We start from the raw sequence: 18,000 nt of genomic DNA on the forward strand, positions 1-18,000 counted from the left end.
GAGAGCTGGCAATGCTAGCAAAGCAGAGCTCAGAGATGACATTGCAAAAGCACATAAGAGATGATAGATAGAGTGCTGCAAGGGCCGGAAGGGCCTTGAAAGTGATATGTTCACTGAAGGAAACACTGCCCTATTTCACAGTCGTCTCAAACTACAGCAATACACTCTGATTTTTCCCCCCCCCGCCCCGACAACATAAGCGCATGTCTTTCCACTCACCTCAACGGGGAACCTCTTGCCATTGATGCTGTGCTCAGAGCCAGCTGATCCGTTGCTTTGACCCCAGTGAAACTCCACTTTCTCTGCCTTGAATCTGCCTGGCAACCCGGCACCACTGACAAAATAATCGTCCTTCAGCAGGATAGCAACTGCACACACAGAGCAAGGAGAAAGACATTCTTAGCACAGTTTTTCTGAAGCATTTACAGTTTTTGCTCATTATATTAGAATACTTCTTCTAATGGAAGTAAAATGTCAGGTCATCATTTTCCTCTTTACAGGGATTGGTTTAAAAAGAAAAAGTCTGCAAGTAATGCTGGCTAATTATGGAAGTGATTATGAAGTTACAGAGACTACAGAAAATTACAAAGTCCAAATTTCTCAAGGACTTTTTGCCCTCTTTCTTGGACTTTGATTAAAATGTGAATGGCAAACTCCATCAGAACCTCTTTAATGTGGTTCCAGGGAGTAATGGCTGACCACATTTCTTGGCCTTGAAAAAAATCACTGAAGGTCTGTAGATCACAAGTTAGGAAAAGAATGGATCCCCTGCTTGTTGGATTACCTCTGTGTTGTTGGGGGGAAAGGAGGAAACCCCAGTGCCCTGTCCCACCTCCACCACTGGACACAGCACGTACTTGCCTTAACCTCCCTGCTCCTCCTTTCTGTAAAGTGGGGAGAGTGACAATCAAGTTTTTAAGAACCACTCATCGGAAGTCCTCCATAAGAACTTGGGGTTTATTACAGTAACTTCGACATTATTATTACGTGATTCAATAAGGGTCAAAAGGATCTTCTTTGTATTTGCTTTCCTTTGTATTTTATGTAACAATAAAAGCTGTAGGTCCAAACAGAGGGCAAAATCGTATGGTGGAAGTTGGTACATGTTACAGGGGAGGTCTATAGTCCAGCTAAGAACTGAATCCAGCTTTCCAAAGATCCCCGTCTGCTGCTCTCACTACAAGATCACTTGCCTTTCTAGCATCTCCCATTTTTAATATGCATGATTCCTAAAAATTACTCCTTACAAAATCCTTTCTTCTTATCCCTTATAAAACTGCTGCTTAAAACCAGAACTAAAATTAGGACTATTTTCTTGTAAAAGCCATTGCAGACCACCACTTACTGTGTCCAGAATTCTGTGATTAAAGTTCTTAGGTTGATTCTTTTGATTTTTTTTTTTTTTTCAATGGGAATAGCGTAACCCACAAGGATTTCTCTGTGTTCTCAAGCCAACTGTGTCATCACAATGAGAACATTAATATAAATCCAAATTTATTATGTAATTAGAGGATTTTATTCATTGCTGGGGAAAAAAAAAAAAGGCTAGTTGTGAAATAAAAGTTATTATGCTGTTGGTGAACGGGTGGCAGGCTTTGCTGCAGGCTGGGCTTTCTGCACACCCGTCTGCCCTCCCGGGATACAGACAGTTGGCTACAGCAGCCTCATCTCAGGTGCAATCGTGCAATTTAGAAACATCTCAACTTTAAATTGTTTACGCCAAAACCCTCTAAATGTTAAATTGCATGAGATGTCCAGATGTTTCTAAATTGTGACAATGACATCGCAAAGCTATATTCTCCCATGATTTCTGGTTCTTTTAGCACTCCCTTTGTATCGAAGTGTTGGTGTAGGAAGATGGGAGGTGTAGGACTGGCTATAGGACGCTGGCTATAGGACGCTGGCTGTGTCAGCCAGGGCACAGCTGGTGGCCACGGTCTCACAGCAGATCTGTGAAACGCGACTGAAAGTATCACTGCTTTCTTCCTCCCTGGAAAAATTCTCAATGAGCTCAGCAGCATCTTAAATACTGAAAGTCTCGCTCAACTGGTTATAAATTCCATAGATAAAATTGTAGGAGATGAGGAATACAGGAAAAGCAGATTTGTGTGCATCTGTTAAAAACCTCTGTGGGGATTCAGTTGCATCTAATAAATATTTGATAGTTCCTAAATCATTTATGGCTCTGTCAGGGGTCATTTTACTTGTTTTAGATGAATAATTAAAAGGATAATTAGGAGGATGTACAATCTGAAATGTTCATCTAATTGTTCATTTTACAGTATTTCCTACACTGCTGAGCTGTACAACACATGTTCCCATCACCTTCCTATCTCAGCAGCATCCCCTTATTGCCACTGATTTGGGGGCTTCCCTCTCCTTCACATGATTTCTAATATTCAGGACTGGAATAACCAAACATCACCTTACTGAGTTTCAGAAGTCACCAGTTTTATCCAATGATTTCTGTACAGCACACAGCAAGGAATCAATTCCCAAAGCCCACTGATTTAAAATACTATATAATTGAGATTTCAGACCCAAAGGAGGTGCTGCACAGTCCCCAGGATCACAACTGCCTGATGTCATTTGCAGGATCAGGGCTGGAGCTCTATGCCTATCACCCTCGTGAGAGCAAAAAATAAACCTGGATCCAAAGCAGAGCAGCTCCGATGGGCCAGGACCAGCCAGAACGATGCACATCACGTAGGAAAATTACTTAAGAAAAACACACCTCTGGCAGAAATTTTGGTAGGTTTCTCTGAGTGGAAGGAATTTTTAGAAGCTCTCAGTGACCTAAAAAGGAGTGAAGTGGCAATATCCGTGTAACGCTGGTGTGGGCACTACTCCCACGGGTGATCTTTTCCCATGGGGCAGGTCAGGCTTGGAGAAGCCTCGTCAGCCTCAGGCACGGCTGACACCAGCGAGCACTTAATTATACGGTGGCACAAATGAAAACAACTAATGCAAATGCAACTATGAAATGTGCTTATACTCTCAGAGTGATCTTTACCACTTGGGAACCAGCTACTACGGTGATGAAATGGAACCCACATTAGTGCCTTTGCCAGTGTAATCATGCACAAAAGCATTTCTAGTCGAGACAGGGGCTTAATGAATCCATTTCCATTTTCTGAATGAAACACTGTTTTCTGTATGTTGTCTGCCCTTTACCTGATGGGTAGTGAGGGGGAAACAAAAAAGAGCACAACAAATCTAAAGAGCAATAACATCTTTACCTTTAAACATTTCAGAGCATAAAAATAACTAATTGTTCTATCCCCCCCACCACATTACTGGGTCCAACAGCAATAACAATAACCCAAGCAACACATTTCCTGCCACTTAATGAGCATCAAGGTTAAGGGCCTTCAGCTTTCCCTTAGACCCCTGTCTCCTTTAACCAGTCATTAATTGCTGAGAAATGCCCTCTACATCCGTCACCACTGCTTAAACTGATATTTAGTTTACTATCTCTGTCAGCCTGCAATATGAAGGTCTCATGTGGCCATCTGCTCCAAGACTCTGCTGCCAGAATGCATCGCAATTCATGGCACGACCTGCATCTATGTTCTACCCACGAGCCAAAACATCCTACTTGTTTTGCTGCTCTACCACTTAACCACCTTAAAAATTAAACCCAGGCAAGTTTCTTCAAAAGGTCAGAAAAACAAGAAAAGGAATAGGACTTGGTAAAATAAGGGAGGAGTTAAGAGCTCAGCAGAAGAAATCAGGGATGACAGCAAGGCAAAAAGAGTCTTCACGTTACCAGTAAAAGGCCGTAAGTTACCAAGAAAAGTGACAGTTACTGTTGCTCCGTGAAGCAATAACTTGTCAGCAAAAATCCATACCCCAATGGGTGGGGAAATCAAACACAGCAGCAGTGCTAAAATCACCCAGCAGAGGAGACTGAAGATACAACTTGCTTTGCCAACTGCGTGGAGACTGGAAAATTTGCTGGCATGTTTCGGTTCAACATGGTTTCCTATTGTATGTGCAGCAATATGTTCCTATTACACGTACAGTATAGCATTAGCATTTTTTCTTAGACTAATCACTTTTCAGTGCTATTTCTAATTACGCTTATTGCTGGTTACTACAAACACCTCTCTGTGACCAAAAGGGCAGGGTGTATAACATGAATAGATGAATTAAGCACCAAACTTCCATAGCATTCAGCCTTGCGGGAACCTCATGTTGCTACAAAGGGCAACCAAGTTAGGATTTCAAAGCAAACAGGAACATTTCTTAGTGAAGCTGGAAAAAACCCTCAGTAATGCATCAAAAACCCAGTCTACACTTGGTGGCGGTTTACTTTAATCGGGTTTGCTTTGCAGTGAAAGAAACCAGGATCACAGCCTGTCACTCCATCTCATCTGAGGGGCAACAACTCCGAGTTCCTGTTAAGAACCTGAATCGCTGGAACTGGATCTGAAGCTCTTGCTGGACTCCAGGTTGGGCTCAGATCCAAGGTCCCCCGGCTGTAGCGGGTGCTCCGGAGGTCACGCTGCGTGCTCAGCTGTGTTCCAAACTCCCGGAGCAGGTACCTGCCCTGGGTTTTGCTAGCAGATCTCCGACTAGAGACACGTTACATAAAGCTCTATAGAGATGCGTGTCGAATGTTAATGAAGATAAAAATATACTTCCAATAAATAAAATTGAATTAATTAGTGGTTTAATCCAATTCCCTAAAAATATTTGACCTTGTCAAATGAAGAGGGTGGCCTTATAATTTCTGCTTTTTACATTTTTAGAATTAAAGAGTAATCAAATGCATACAGCTCTGCATATAAATCAACCTTGACCTTTTGGTGAACTGTTTTGGTGAAAATAAGCAGTACTTTGTTCTCTTCTCTAAAAGCCAGAACAGACAAGAGCAGAAGAGGATTCACTTCAGTGAAGAACATAGTGCTATAATCATATCAGAAACACATTAATAAGCCCCTACTACTCTGAGTAGTTATTGCTCCTTCTTTTCTAAAACCCTCCAATTTCTAAGATTTCCCCTTTCCTACAAAAGTCTGAGCGCCTTGCATCTCAGCATTTTTTTGGATTAGATGTTCCAGCCTCCCAAAGCTGATAATTCAAGGTTACACCTTGAAACACTTATGCAGCTTTTTATTCTGAGGAACAACTGACTACCAAGAGAATTATTTTATACTGAGAACCTAAAAAAAAAAAAAAATCCCTTAAAAAAAAAAACCACCCTTAAAATCAATCTGCAGAACTAGCTTTGCACAGAATGCAGAGGCAGATAGTGACTGCTGCTGGAAAATTATATTAAAAAAAAAAAAAAGCAAGCAGCAAAATCCAAACAACAGAACAATGAAAAAAGAGGAGGGTGGAACATGGCTTGAATTTTTAATTGACTGCAGGCAGGCTGTGGAGACAAACAGAAAAGAACATACCCGTTTTTCCTGTGTTTTTCATCCAAGTCTTGTTCGAAGATTCATTGTCAAAACCATCAAGCTGCAGCTCTTGATACTCATCTCCGACATGTGCCTGATGGTCTATGATGTCTATGGGAGACTGGTGAGACCCTCTGCACTTCTCACTGGAAGTAACCCAGTGGTCAGGACCATAGGTACCTGTCAAAAAATACCGATGCCCATTAACATTCCAGTGGCTCAGCAGTTCTGGATAACTCTTAAGGAAGAGGACGAAGCACATAAGCTCCCCAGGTAACTCCACCGCAGTTACATTTCCAGCATTTGAAAGAGGTTAAGACTTGTAAACTTACGAGGAGATTGAAATCCATTAGCTTTGCACAGCACTCCAACTTTGCCTCTAGCAGTAACGAACAATGCCCCCCACCCCCCTTTTTTTTAATTACTATTCTATAAAACTATCTGCAATTCCCAAGTTCCTCTTGTGCGTATGTTATGAATTAGCATGGTGCTACAGGAACTTTCCTACAGCTTCAGCCTTCATCTATTACTATATAGTTTATCTTTTCACATGAGACAAATAATGTAACAGCTATCCATTAACTCATGCTTGTGCAATACTCGGCCTAGATAATATGATGTTTATTAATGACCTCATTTCTTTTGGAGGTTTTGAAGCCAGAAAAGATTAAAAGGAAGAACTAAGATAAATGTATATTAGTAAATTTGAAGAAAACAAAAAATGCAAAAAAAAATTACCTTGGATGAAGTAAAGAGGACAATGACCTATCAGGAAAATACTGTAACTTTCTTTTGGGGTTGCTCATACACGAGTTTTCTGTTATTAGCACAGCCTGTTCTCTCCTGATGTAAAGGACTCCCTCAAAACAAGTCAAGTCAACAGTGGTAGATGAGATGCTCCGAGGACTGATGGGCAGTGTCTTGCATGTGTGTCTGTACGTGGGCACATCGGAGCCATCCGTGCTGCATGACAGCTAGCCCAAAGCTGACACACAGCCAAACCCTGCCATCTCTCCTCGCCTCTGCTCTCTTTTTTTGATTTAAAAAAAATCACAGGGAGGAGTTTAAGTTCTGGAAAGCAATATAAGCTTCTATAATTTGTGAGTCCATCGCTTGCCACCGTGCAAGGTCAGCAGGAGAAGAGCGTGCTAGAGCTGCACAGAGACGTGACTCCAGCAGCCTCTGCCACAGCACATCAGGTGTTTGGCGGAGTCCTCCCGGGCTCAGTATAATGCTTTAAAGTATTCTTCAGTAGTTTAAGATATCGCTGTTATCACAGCTGCCCACCCAACTCGCAAGGCACAGGAGGAAGAATGCATCCTGCTCCTGTTCCAGAGCTTCACCCAGGCTCCAGGTCACTTCTTGGTGTATTAGAAGAGTCCTCAACTCCCAAATCGTTTAACTAAATTTTGTGACAGGATTGCACGGGCACTGCTGCTGGGAGAAGGAAAGCAGCAGTGTCTTAGGGTGTGACAGTGGAGCTCCAAGAGATATTATCACCAACCACCACTAAACCTGCCACAGCCTTAACTCACCCGGCCCATTCTGCGAGGTTCTACAGCACGAACAGTCAATAAAAATATGTAAAAATAAAAGGTTTCGGGCAAAGACCTTGTAATCACCACATACCGGCTCTAGATGCAATAGAACACAAGGGATCCTCAACAGCACATGCAGGAGGATTTCCAGTGAACTTCAGATTTTACTTGTGACCTCCCTCTCCAACTCTTAAATTGTATTAACAGAGACTAAGAGATTACTTTCCTATGAGTGCAAACAGTGGTTTAAGATCCTGAAAAAACAGCACAGGGTTCTTTGTAAAGCGCTTTTCGCTCACAGTTCTTTAAGTGCTTTACAACACGGATCAGCACCGTTATTCTCATGTAAAGACAGGGAAACTGATGGCCTGAGGAAGGAAGCAATTTGCCCAAGCTCATCTACCAAAACCAAGTTATAACCCAGAGTTGACCTCTGCTCTCCTGAGACCCTGATGTCATTCCTGTATCGTACCTCTGAACTGCACGGTCGGCATGGCTGTTCAATAGGCAGACAGTAGTAAATGATGCACCAATATGCATTTATTACCCTTGCAACTGAGAAGCATGTATAAATTTAATTAGTGCCATCCAAACCCAGCAGTTGTGAAGGCCAGAGTCTTTGGCCCCTGGCTTTCAATCTGTCTAGCTGCAAAAAGCATTCTCCCTATCCTCCCGTGGGCAAATGCAGGACACTTAATCAATAGTAAGACCCCGTGCTATACTCATCACACACAAATGCTGTATGGTAACCAAACCAACAAGGAAGTGTTTTACTTTCAACTACAATTAGACAAAATTGCAACCACCTTTGAAAATCATTTACATCACCTGTCCAGGATAAAAATCAGTTTCACTTATCTCATGGTTCAACATGTATTGTCAGCAAAAGCCACTTCCAGTTAATTTCCCAATATACCACAGCCAAGGTGAATAGAATTATTAAAAACCCTACATGGGGAAAACCAAATGTCTCCCACTCAAACACGTATTTTTCCTGATTCAGGATGCTCTTAGTAATTGGTTTGCAGTGAACTAATTGGCAATTCAGATTTACTTGTCATATAACCTTGCATTTACTCCATGAAATCTAGGAGTTTGCTTTAAAATGTTTAGTACTACACATAATCATCAAACCTGCTTTTTGGCTTTGTTAAGAACATGGGGTGAGCTTTTCAAAAGCACTCTGCCCACGGAGGCTATCGCAGTGTTTCAGCTGTGCATTCAAAAGGAGCTGCACACTCAAATTTTTCTTTTCTAAGTATTTTGGTGACCCTTCAGTCAATGGGGAGATTTTTTTTTTTTTGAGCAGACGGATTTATTTTAACAGGGACTGTAGGGTTCCTTCCATGCATCTTGTCACAAAGACTTCAAAAAAATAGTATAGCCAGCTCTCAACCAATTTGCACTGAAAACTGTCTTATCAAAATTAATAAAATAAGCCCTAAGGGTAAACAAACCAACCAACCACCATGTTGAATGAAAACCTCAAGTGTCTTTGGTATCTGGACCGACAGTCACTGAAATGTAGCTTTTCATAGACCTTTAAAGGCTTTTATAGCTTTGTAACATTTAAAAAATTAAAAAGGCTGCTTTTTCTAAAATAAATTTAACTTGTTTGGATTAGTTTAATAGCAATACATCTCTTTCTATAAATACAGTAGCTTCACTTGGTTCTAAATCTATAATTTGCAAAATAAAAGCCTTGCAGTATCTGCTCTCTTCATGGGATAGTATTAGTTTCCATGCATAAAATGTTTCTGCATTGGTGCTGAATTATTAACGAAAAATCTAATGCAATGAAACTCTCTCAGCAACTCAAAACCCCAACCTAGTGCTGGTGCTGTGATTCCAAGTCCTGACATCCCAAATTACAGTCATAAGGCTAAGCTCTGATTTAGAGGTTCAAGACCTGCTAGTTAAAATCAGCACAAGATTATATAAACGGCTGGGTTTTCCATTAATTTCTTTCACAAGTTTTTGATATGCAAATTATTACATGCAACGTGACCTACACCATTATGGCAGCAATTCTAGACAGAAATAGAGGCTGTGACCCCAACATCTCCATTCCCGGCAACGCAGCATTGGGGCCATCCCAGTTTTAACAATTAACGTGAAAAGGCAAAAGCAGAGCTGGGGTGCTGAGAACAACTTTTTTTTTTTTATTTTGAGACCGAAGTAAATGAATTATACCCCCTACCCTAGAAAAAATAAGCTCAACAACCTATAACATGTAATCAAGAATAGCGCAGTGGGATTCACTTATTCACTGGTAGCCATCAGAAGGTTTAAGCCTAAGTGCCTGCTTTTTTCCATGGACTTTCAAGAGCAGTTTTAATTGAAACTGATCTTCCACTACAGATTTCAAATTAATTCTTCTTCCAAGTGTCTCATGCTCCAGACATCCTTGTGTTGCAAAAAACCCCATATCATTAGAGGAGGAAATAGAACACTTTTTCTAAGCTTGCAGGTATTGATTACCTATTCCTTCCATCAAAGCACAATTGCCATTCTGCACTGTATAAATCTCCTCAGCGCCGGACACTTTATAAAGTACTGAGAATTATATCATTAATCATTTGCAGTTGCACCTGTCTTGCTTTATTGAATTCTTCGTTTTTTAGAACTTTAAATAAATGCTTTTAAATAAAAACATGACACTACATAAAGACTCTGTTTCACTTAAACCTAGTAAAAAAAAAACCCCTTCATTCTGTGTGTGACATTTACCCACCTGAAACAAGAGTATCTTATGGCTATTTATATTTCATTTTTCCAACAGTGAGCATCACGGCTTTAATCAAATAATATTTTGGAATGAGTTTGAATCAGCCTTTTAAAGGCTGACAAATAATTCAGTTTCCAAAACCCCAAACAATTTAAGAGCCCTCACCTGTGTTAATAAATAATCCACATTTCCACTGCGATGGTGGGACGACCCAAGCGTCAGTCCCATGGAACGCAGTGAGGATGGAGCATTTGGCCCCAGTGGCCCCTGAGGGCTGCAGGGATGAGACCACCCTCGCCCAGCTGCCGTGGGGGGTTTTGTCACCCAGTATCCATAGGCAGAGCTGCACAGACCCATGCTCTGATCCCCGGGCCAGAGCATCTCTCCACCGCAGCCCCTGTATCTCCGGCTCCACCGAATCCCTGCCCCACAGCCCCTCACAGCTCAGAGGGACGTGGAGCCCATCGAGCTCATTTGGGATCGCAGCCCGGTCTCTGGGGACTTGACCTTATCCCCACTGAAATCAGGGGCAAAAGGGTTCGCTGGTGTTCATGGCGTGAAAGCAGAGCCAGGGTCACAAACTTAAACACCACCACTCATTCTTACACATGAGGTTTCAACCTCCACATAACACCAGAGATGTTATCACCCACCTTTGTCTGAAATTACTTGATGCTTCCTAGATGGATTCTGCATTCTTTTCTCATGCAAAATCTTGCTGTCAATGACTGCAGTAGCTTTAATAGTTTTTTAATACACAGGCTGCTCTTTAAATAGAATCCAAGATTACTTTCTTCTTCTTTTTACTGTACAAGCTAAACAATGAGCAGTCTTCATTAATGAAAAACCATTAAAATAATGTATTCTGCCAAAATCTAATTAAAGCTTGTATAAAAATTTCCACTTAAAAAAGATCAAATATATTTATTTTCCTTCTACAATCTTTTGTTTACAACGTTACTTATTTAAACCACTGGCATTCCCTTTATTTAAAATAATTTTCTAATCAACAGATCAGGTACTCTGATATAGACAGGTGTGTAACACACATCTTACACAACATCCAGATATAGAAGACCTTAGTAATTTATGAGTAATGTGATTTTGATAATTTATTTACAAGTTAAGAAAGAGGTAGAAATATTAACACTTGATTTTTTAAATTTCACTTGCTTTAACATATTCATAGAAATCTGACTTTAAAACCCAGGTCTGGCATGCAAAGAACTAGTTTAGGGTCTTTAATTTTGGAAGGGGTTTTTATTATTTGTTCTTGTTGTGGTAGGATTTTTTAACAAAATTATCTCAGACAAATGTAAGTGTATTTGATGCCTCCTAGCTTTTTATCTTTGAATTAAAATGGTAATAATGATTGCAAAGCAACCAAAACCTCTTAATTCTGCAATTAAAGCAAATTAGCTTGATCACTTCATGGGGACATCCTATCCCATCATCTTAATAGGGGAGATCACTCCTCCATGATTATGTGATATTCACAGATATTCACAGAGCTGTAAGAAAAAGGGCACTGCAGAAAAGGCATCTATCCCTCAGCCCTTTCTAGACCTGCTTTGTCTTCACTGCTCCACATGCCAATGGCTCTTCCTCACTTGCACATCCAGTTTTATAACACCAAGAACAGTTATGCTTATCTGAAGACATGATCTACACCAGAGGCAACATGTCCAGGTTTCATATAAAGCAGCAAAGGCTCTTTTCTTGCTGGGTTGGAAGGACGTGGGACCACATCATCTAAAATAGGGGAAAAGCGGCGTGCCAAGCAGTGGCTTGGTGTCTTTCTTGGAAGGCAGTAGCATGTGGTTGAGTACGTTAGTGAGGCCAACCAAGCAAGTTACCTCTAGTATCTGCCACGGGCTGCCTTCCTGCTTGAAGCACAAGATACAAAATCAGAAAGGATTCGAGTACTTAAAAGCCACATCTCCCTTGAAAGTCAACAAGGACAGCTTCTGACACAGAATTTCCAAAAGCGTCTCACTATTTCAGATATGTGACGGTATCACGGCAGTCAGCGCAAGCAGACATAAAAGGGAAAATTCCAGGCTTCTCTTATGGCAAAAATCCAATCAGTTATTAAGGATGAATGGAATGAAATAGCATCTCTTCACACAACCCGCCCTCCGCCCAACCTTTGCTTGCACAGCTCTGGATGGGTAGCTTAACTTGAAGGAGCACAGCAGGTAAGAACCTCTGCAAGCTTTATAGGCTCTGGATAAATAGCGGCGCTTTCCTTTGCATGGACTGGCAGCTATGACCTGCCTGACTGTCTCAGCATTTAGCTATGCAACACTAAAGACATAAATCTCTGCCTCCGAGTCTCTGTCATCCCTGAGAATTGCTCCATCATGAGCCAAATCTCAAAGAACACTGAAAAGAAATGTCACCACCAGTAAACAAAAACAGTTCCTTTTTCACACTGAGAAAGAGCAAGGAAGTGATGCCCTTGCTCAGCTACAAAGCAATGAACTTCAATAGCAAGTCGAGTTTCTCAAACAGAAAAAAAATAATTTAAAACAATCAAATATCAATGAAATTCACTGCAGAACTGAATGCACTTTAAGATTCTTCCAAAATCTCAGTCTGGGGCTTCTCTCTGCTACCTGGGACAAAACAAATAAAACTGTTACTTGGTGCCATAAACTAAAACTTCAGCATCACTTTTTGCCATTTAAAAGTAACTTTATCAGTAAGTCCAGGAAGGCACCAAAGGAAGGTGCTTATGCCATGTGAGCTGTGACAGGAGGCAAAGCATGTACTGCAGATGCAGGTGAGCCAAAAAATCAGCCTCCCTTCACCCTCTCCTCTCACCTTCGGCTCCCTCCTACAAAGAAGAAATAAAGTGAACCCCGTAGGATGAAGCCCAAATACTGCATTTAGATATAAGGCAGAAAAGAATGATTTGAATGACATTTCTCTTGCTGAGTGATTTACCATGAGGCTGCAGGGCTAAAGGCGTGAAAGCCTTGATAAAAATCAGTGGCATCTTTCAGGGACCTTCCCATTGCAGAGAAAGCAATCAAGTTGTCGAATCACTGTATTAGGGGGAAAAGTTGCTGAAATTATACTGTGTTGCTTTAAAATGATGGCATACCCAAATCAAAGAGATGGAGAAGGAAAAGCAACAGAGCTCACAGTGCTGTTCTGAACAAAGATTTCAGGATTTCCTACCCTGAGGGAAAAGGGCCTTTTATTTTGTTATTCTCTGTCATCACTCTGTTTAACATGAGACACTCATGCTTGCAGAAAATTCCAATTACTGCTTGATAAATGAGACTGAATACTAAGAGCAAGATCCTGAAGATCTTGCTGAGACCCAAACAGGTCTAAAGCACCATCCAGCCTGTGTGTGAGACGTGAGAGTTGTAAACAGCCACGGACAGTTTTTTGGAGAACTGAGGCTGAGAGAAATTTTCCCCAGGAACAATCTCTGATAAGAGATATCTTAACCGGCAGTTGTTGGAACAAACACAAATACAGGAAGACGGAACAAAAAGGGTTTGGATTTAGATAACCTTTGAGCAACTGCTAAGCAGCAACACCAGAAGCACCAACTCCTTTCTGCACCGATGCCACCACACCTACAGAAATACCCGGCAAATGGGGCTGTGAAAACAAAGCTGATCTTTAAAACTGATTTCGTCAGTGATACTGTCTCACTGCCAAAATGTGGCAGATGCAGAGAGAAAGGCAGACTTTAAACCACACTCCTAAATATAAACTATCTTATAATGTCTGCAGCTTTTAAACCTGAAGACAGAGTGAGGTGCATGTTGTCCTTAAATTTTCATATCCACAGATGCTACAATTACTACCGGATTCTTTAATGAAACCTTCTAATCTTCCATTATCTTTGGCAAATTTTTTATGTATATGTTTTCAAAACCTTTCCTCAGCATGTATGTGAACATCTGTATTGCATAGTCACAAACTTTGGGGTTTTTTAATACATACGTATCCCCCATACATATACATGCTTTCTGCATCCTAATTTTGTTCCTCTAAAAAGTATGAAACTGCCATGAATCTTGTATGAAGCTCCCACTGTACCCATCAACCTGCCAGCGGCACAAACGTATGATAAATATCCAACATCAGGAAACACCAGGACCTTAAGACAAATGTTGCAGGAAGCTCACAATAAAGTGGTGTAAGTGTAATTACTAAAACAAGGTTTTTCCATAAACATTTCAAGTTTTAGCATTTGTGAGCTGAATAATTTACCACCACACAAAAGTGAAAATGGTACTAAGTTTAGCTGTGCTGGCAAAATAGTTTGGGGGTTTTTAAGGGGTGCCTCACACAATAAACACTTGATAGACATGACTAATGAGCTGTTGAGCTTTGTAAATCTAATAATTCAAAAACATTTATATTAAGCACAGAGCCCAACAACGTCAATTAAATTATTATGCAGAACTCACTGAGTGGGAGGATAACTTGTGGTATAGAAGGTGCCTGCTGGTGGCAAGTGAGACAATATACATCTCCATCCTCTGTTTTTTATAATTTTCTGCATTTTTAATAAATGTATCTGACATCTCACACCATTCATTTCATAACTGTCTGAGGCCTTTTTAAAACTGCTCACCCCTGAGCTGCATATAATAAACGAGGTGATAACTTACAATGTAAGGAGAAAACAGAAGATTAATTTATATGAAGATGTCGTAAATTAACTTTCTTCTGTTCCTATACTAGTTGAGTAAAGCTCCATGAAAGCTAGGGACAGACATAAAAATAGATTTTTTTTTCCTAGGTATAATTTGAAAAAGTATAAATTCTAATGGAAATTACTGAATGAAGATGTATTATCAATCAATGCAGTAGCTCAACGACAGCACATACATTTCAGTAATGGGTGCCTCAGCCAGGGTACGGGTACCTTGGACAGGTCATGTCCAGTCAACTTCCACCGCAGAAGGGTCTCTCTCTCTCTCACTACCCTTTTTTCACTTTACAGGGTAATAGCTGCAAAATGATGGACCTTGACAGCAGAAATATGTATATTGCTATAGTGGCCAAATACAGCAGAAGGAAGAGAGGCTCCATTCTTCCATGTACAGTGCAGGAAACAGCTCCTGCCTTGGAAAGCTTACGAGTGATCAACCGAAGGCAGAGCTGGAAACAACTCAACACAACACACCTCAAATCTGAAAACACACAGCCCTTCTGGGCTAACTTCCCCTATTCTGTAACAAGTTTGCTTCACGTTCTCTTCTCCAAAGCCATCTCCCTGAGCTGGATAACCCACTAGCACAGTGGGTGAGCAACCTTCCCATGGGATAGGAAAGAAAAAACAATTCTTCCAAAGAGCAAAGATAAAAGAAGAAATGAGCCTGGTGCTCGATGGAATTAAACAGAAGGAGTACAAGCACATATAATGCTGATGTAAATCATGGTCCCACCTGGGCTACTCCAAGGAGAAAGCACAGTGTGAAAAAAGACCTGAGAAAAGAAAACAGAGGAAACAAGAAGAAACCGGGCAGGAAATTTTCCCACCCAAAAGTTGTAAGATGCAGATGGAGGCCTGAGAGGCTTCAAGAAGATTTTGTTGAAAGAAGAGGAAGGAAGAGGACCTGAATTTGGCTTGGTGCTAATTACAGCATCCCTTGCCAATGCCCAGAGCAGAGAAGGCAGCAGACAGCTTGCCGCTCTGTGCCTGCACCACTGATGGCGGGTGATGGTCCCTGCGCACCCAGCCTGAGCTGAAACCGGGCAGCAGCCTGGGAGCATCTGCTGAGCCAAAACTGTGGTAGAGGGACCTCAGGCTGCAGGACGAGTGAGGTGAGAGGAGAACCTTCAAGAACAGACATGATAGGCTAAAGAAACCTTTTGTGGACGCATTTTGTCCCTAGAACAGAGATCTTGGCTTGTTTGAGGGCTTGACGGAGACCCTGCTGAAGCATCAAAGCTCCTGTGCTGCTGAACCTGCCCAGCGGCTCCGAGATGAACACTGAACGACAGTGACAGTAATAAGCTGCGACATTTAAGTCAGGAAATCTCAAATTCCCATCTTGCTTCTCTGTCTCCTTCCTACCACCAGGAGCTACACGCTCCATTTCACTCCCTTCCTTTACAAAGGGAGAAGTTCACCTGTCTCATCAGAGCATCTGCAAGGATTGCTCCAAACTTGAGCAGAGCTGCAGAGATAAAAAGCGCAGTAACTGTGCAAGACTCAACTGGCCCACTGTAGACCTCAGTGCCAGGATGCCTGCAAATGCATTTAGGAAAAAAAACAGTTCCAATTATTTCTCAAAGCACCACAGACTTGAATCCTACTTCTTCTCACATGTACCCTTAATAGCCTTGATCTCACCAAAGAAACTGCTAACGTAAATGATGCCTCACTGTAACTTAATTACCTCCAATTTAGGTGGGTAAGGGAACAGAAAGTACCTTTTCTTGATTCCCATCTGCTCCTCGTAACTAACCAAAGGAGCCTTCCCCAGAGCTCTGTCTCTGAAAACCAGCATGAAAAAAAAGAAAAGGGGAGGAAAGGAAGGAAAAAAATCGTATATTTTTATTGAATTTTTGCAGGATGCAGGTTAATAAAATACCCGCAGAGAGTACATAGAAAGGGAATAAAGGGAGGGAGGGCCGATATCAATAAAGGGTATCCAGAGGCACTAGTGGAGTGAAAGCACTCGTGATTTCAAAATAAACCTCCTACAAATATGATTTTCACTTGTTGCTTTGGCTCAGGCTTAACGTTTACAAAAAAACAGAAGCAGAGGGTGGCCTAAAAAAAAAAAAAAATCAGGAAGATAAAATTACCTGTTGCTGAAACACATATCACCTTCAGCTTTCCAATACCCCTTGTTGACCCTAACCTGACCAGAAGACAGCCACCATACCAGGACATTACTGTTTAATTCTATCAGAGACAACATTGCAGTCCTCCAGATCACTCATTAAACCTTGACAAACAATGGCTTTGCTATGAGATTTCATTTTTAGGTGAAAATCAACTTCTGCCCAAGTAAGTTCTTAATGGCATTACTGTTACAAGCGCCTTCGCGATCCAGCTGTCCCTTTCACTAATATGCACCAGTAAAATAGCTCCCGGGAGAGTTGCTGGGAGATTGCCAGCTTTTACTTAACGACACATTGTGAACCCTGGCCTCAACTTGCATTAACATTCAGTCTATGTTTCCACCATTAATTTAAGAGCATCAGGAGTCGGAATAAATAGGAAGACAATAAGCAGCCATAGCATCCAGCCTGAGGTACTCTAGCAAGCAGCACTTACAATTGTTCTTCTCATTTTTGTTCCATATCTCTCATTTCCGCTATGTTACGTTAAATGACTTAAACTATTTAAAACCAGCTTTAGTTTGCCAATTAGGAAACTCCAGAGTTAAACAACAACAAAAAGGCGCACCAAAACGAATAAAAAACAACAAACTGCAACAAACTGAAGTCATGAAAAGGACCTGATGTTTCTAAGATGGAACTTACTCCATCGCACCCCTCCTGGCTGGATGAGTTTTAGGTATAATAGAAGAAGATTCGTGCTGGAGAAGAGAACTAGCAGCACTCCTCCTCTGGCCAGGATAGACAGAGACTCTCTTCCTCCTGCTGGCCCTGCCCTGCCGCGGGGAACCTGCACAAAAACGGCAGAGCAGCTGCTGGGGGGAAAATCCAGCTGCTGCAGAGAGCCGGCAGCACAGCAGCTGCGGTGATGGATGGAGTCACAGTGAGCATTGCGGGAGATTCACCCCCACAGTACCAGCGGTGCACATTCAAACACTGACTTTAACAAAAAACAAACCAAAAGGCTGGGATAAATGTGCTTTCCTTCAGCATCGCATAAACATTTTATTTAGGGACTGTCATTTTAGGCACGGTCACCCCAGTGCACAGCTTGCGGGCTTTCAGCCGCAGCTTGTCACCAAGATGAATTTTCCCCTGGGCAGGGTAAGAGCATCACCTGTCCCTTCACCTCCCCGCCTGCAGCTGGCACAGCTGCCCGCTCCTCCCATGGGAGCATCTCCATGCACTGGCACCGAGGATGCTGCGGAGCAAGGCAGGTACATTCACAGAGCTCCCTGCCCTCTCAGCCCGATGCGAGGAAGGCGGCCGCCAGCTCTGAACACGCTTCCCTGTGCTGGTCACAGCAGCATTTGGGCAGCCCACAGTGACATATACCATAAAATGGAATCTGGAGTGTATCACTTAACTGTGAAATCTGTGAGATATTGGATTTATATGGTGTCTGCAGAGCACATTAGAAGATCATCATCGTCATGTCTTTTTCAAGACGGCCATAATTATTCAGGCTGTTATTCTATCACACCGGTGATTTTGA

General features: G+C 41.8%; 1 protein-coding gene across 1 annotated transcript in view; it reads right to left on the reverse strand.

Moving 5' to 3' along the window:
• PTPRG (protein tyrosine phosphatase receptor type G) overlaps window positions 1–18,000 on the reverse strand; it is a 410,558-nt gene that overhangs the window by 188,252 nt on the left and 204,306 nt on the right. Inside the window, exons 3-4 of the mRNA XM_065642503.1 lie at window positions 5,409–5,588; window positions 220–368 (exon numbers count right to left, since the gene is read on the reverse strand). Of these exons, the coding sequence (XP_065498575.1) occupies window positions 220–368; window positions 5,409–5,588 (329 nt within the window). The remainder of the gene's footprint in view (window positions 1–219; window positions 369–5,408; window positions 5,589–18,000) is intronic.

Source organism: Caloenas nicobarica, chromosome 11 (genome assembly GCF_036013445.1).
Source record: "Caloenas nicobarica isolate bCalNic1 chromosome 11, bCalNic1.hap1, whole genome shotgun sequence".
NCBI lineage: Eukaryota > Metazoa > Chordata > Aves > Columbiformes > Columbidae > Caloenas > Caloenas nicobarica.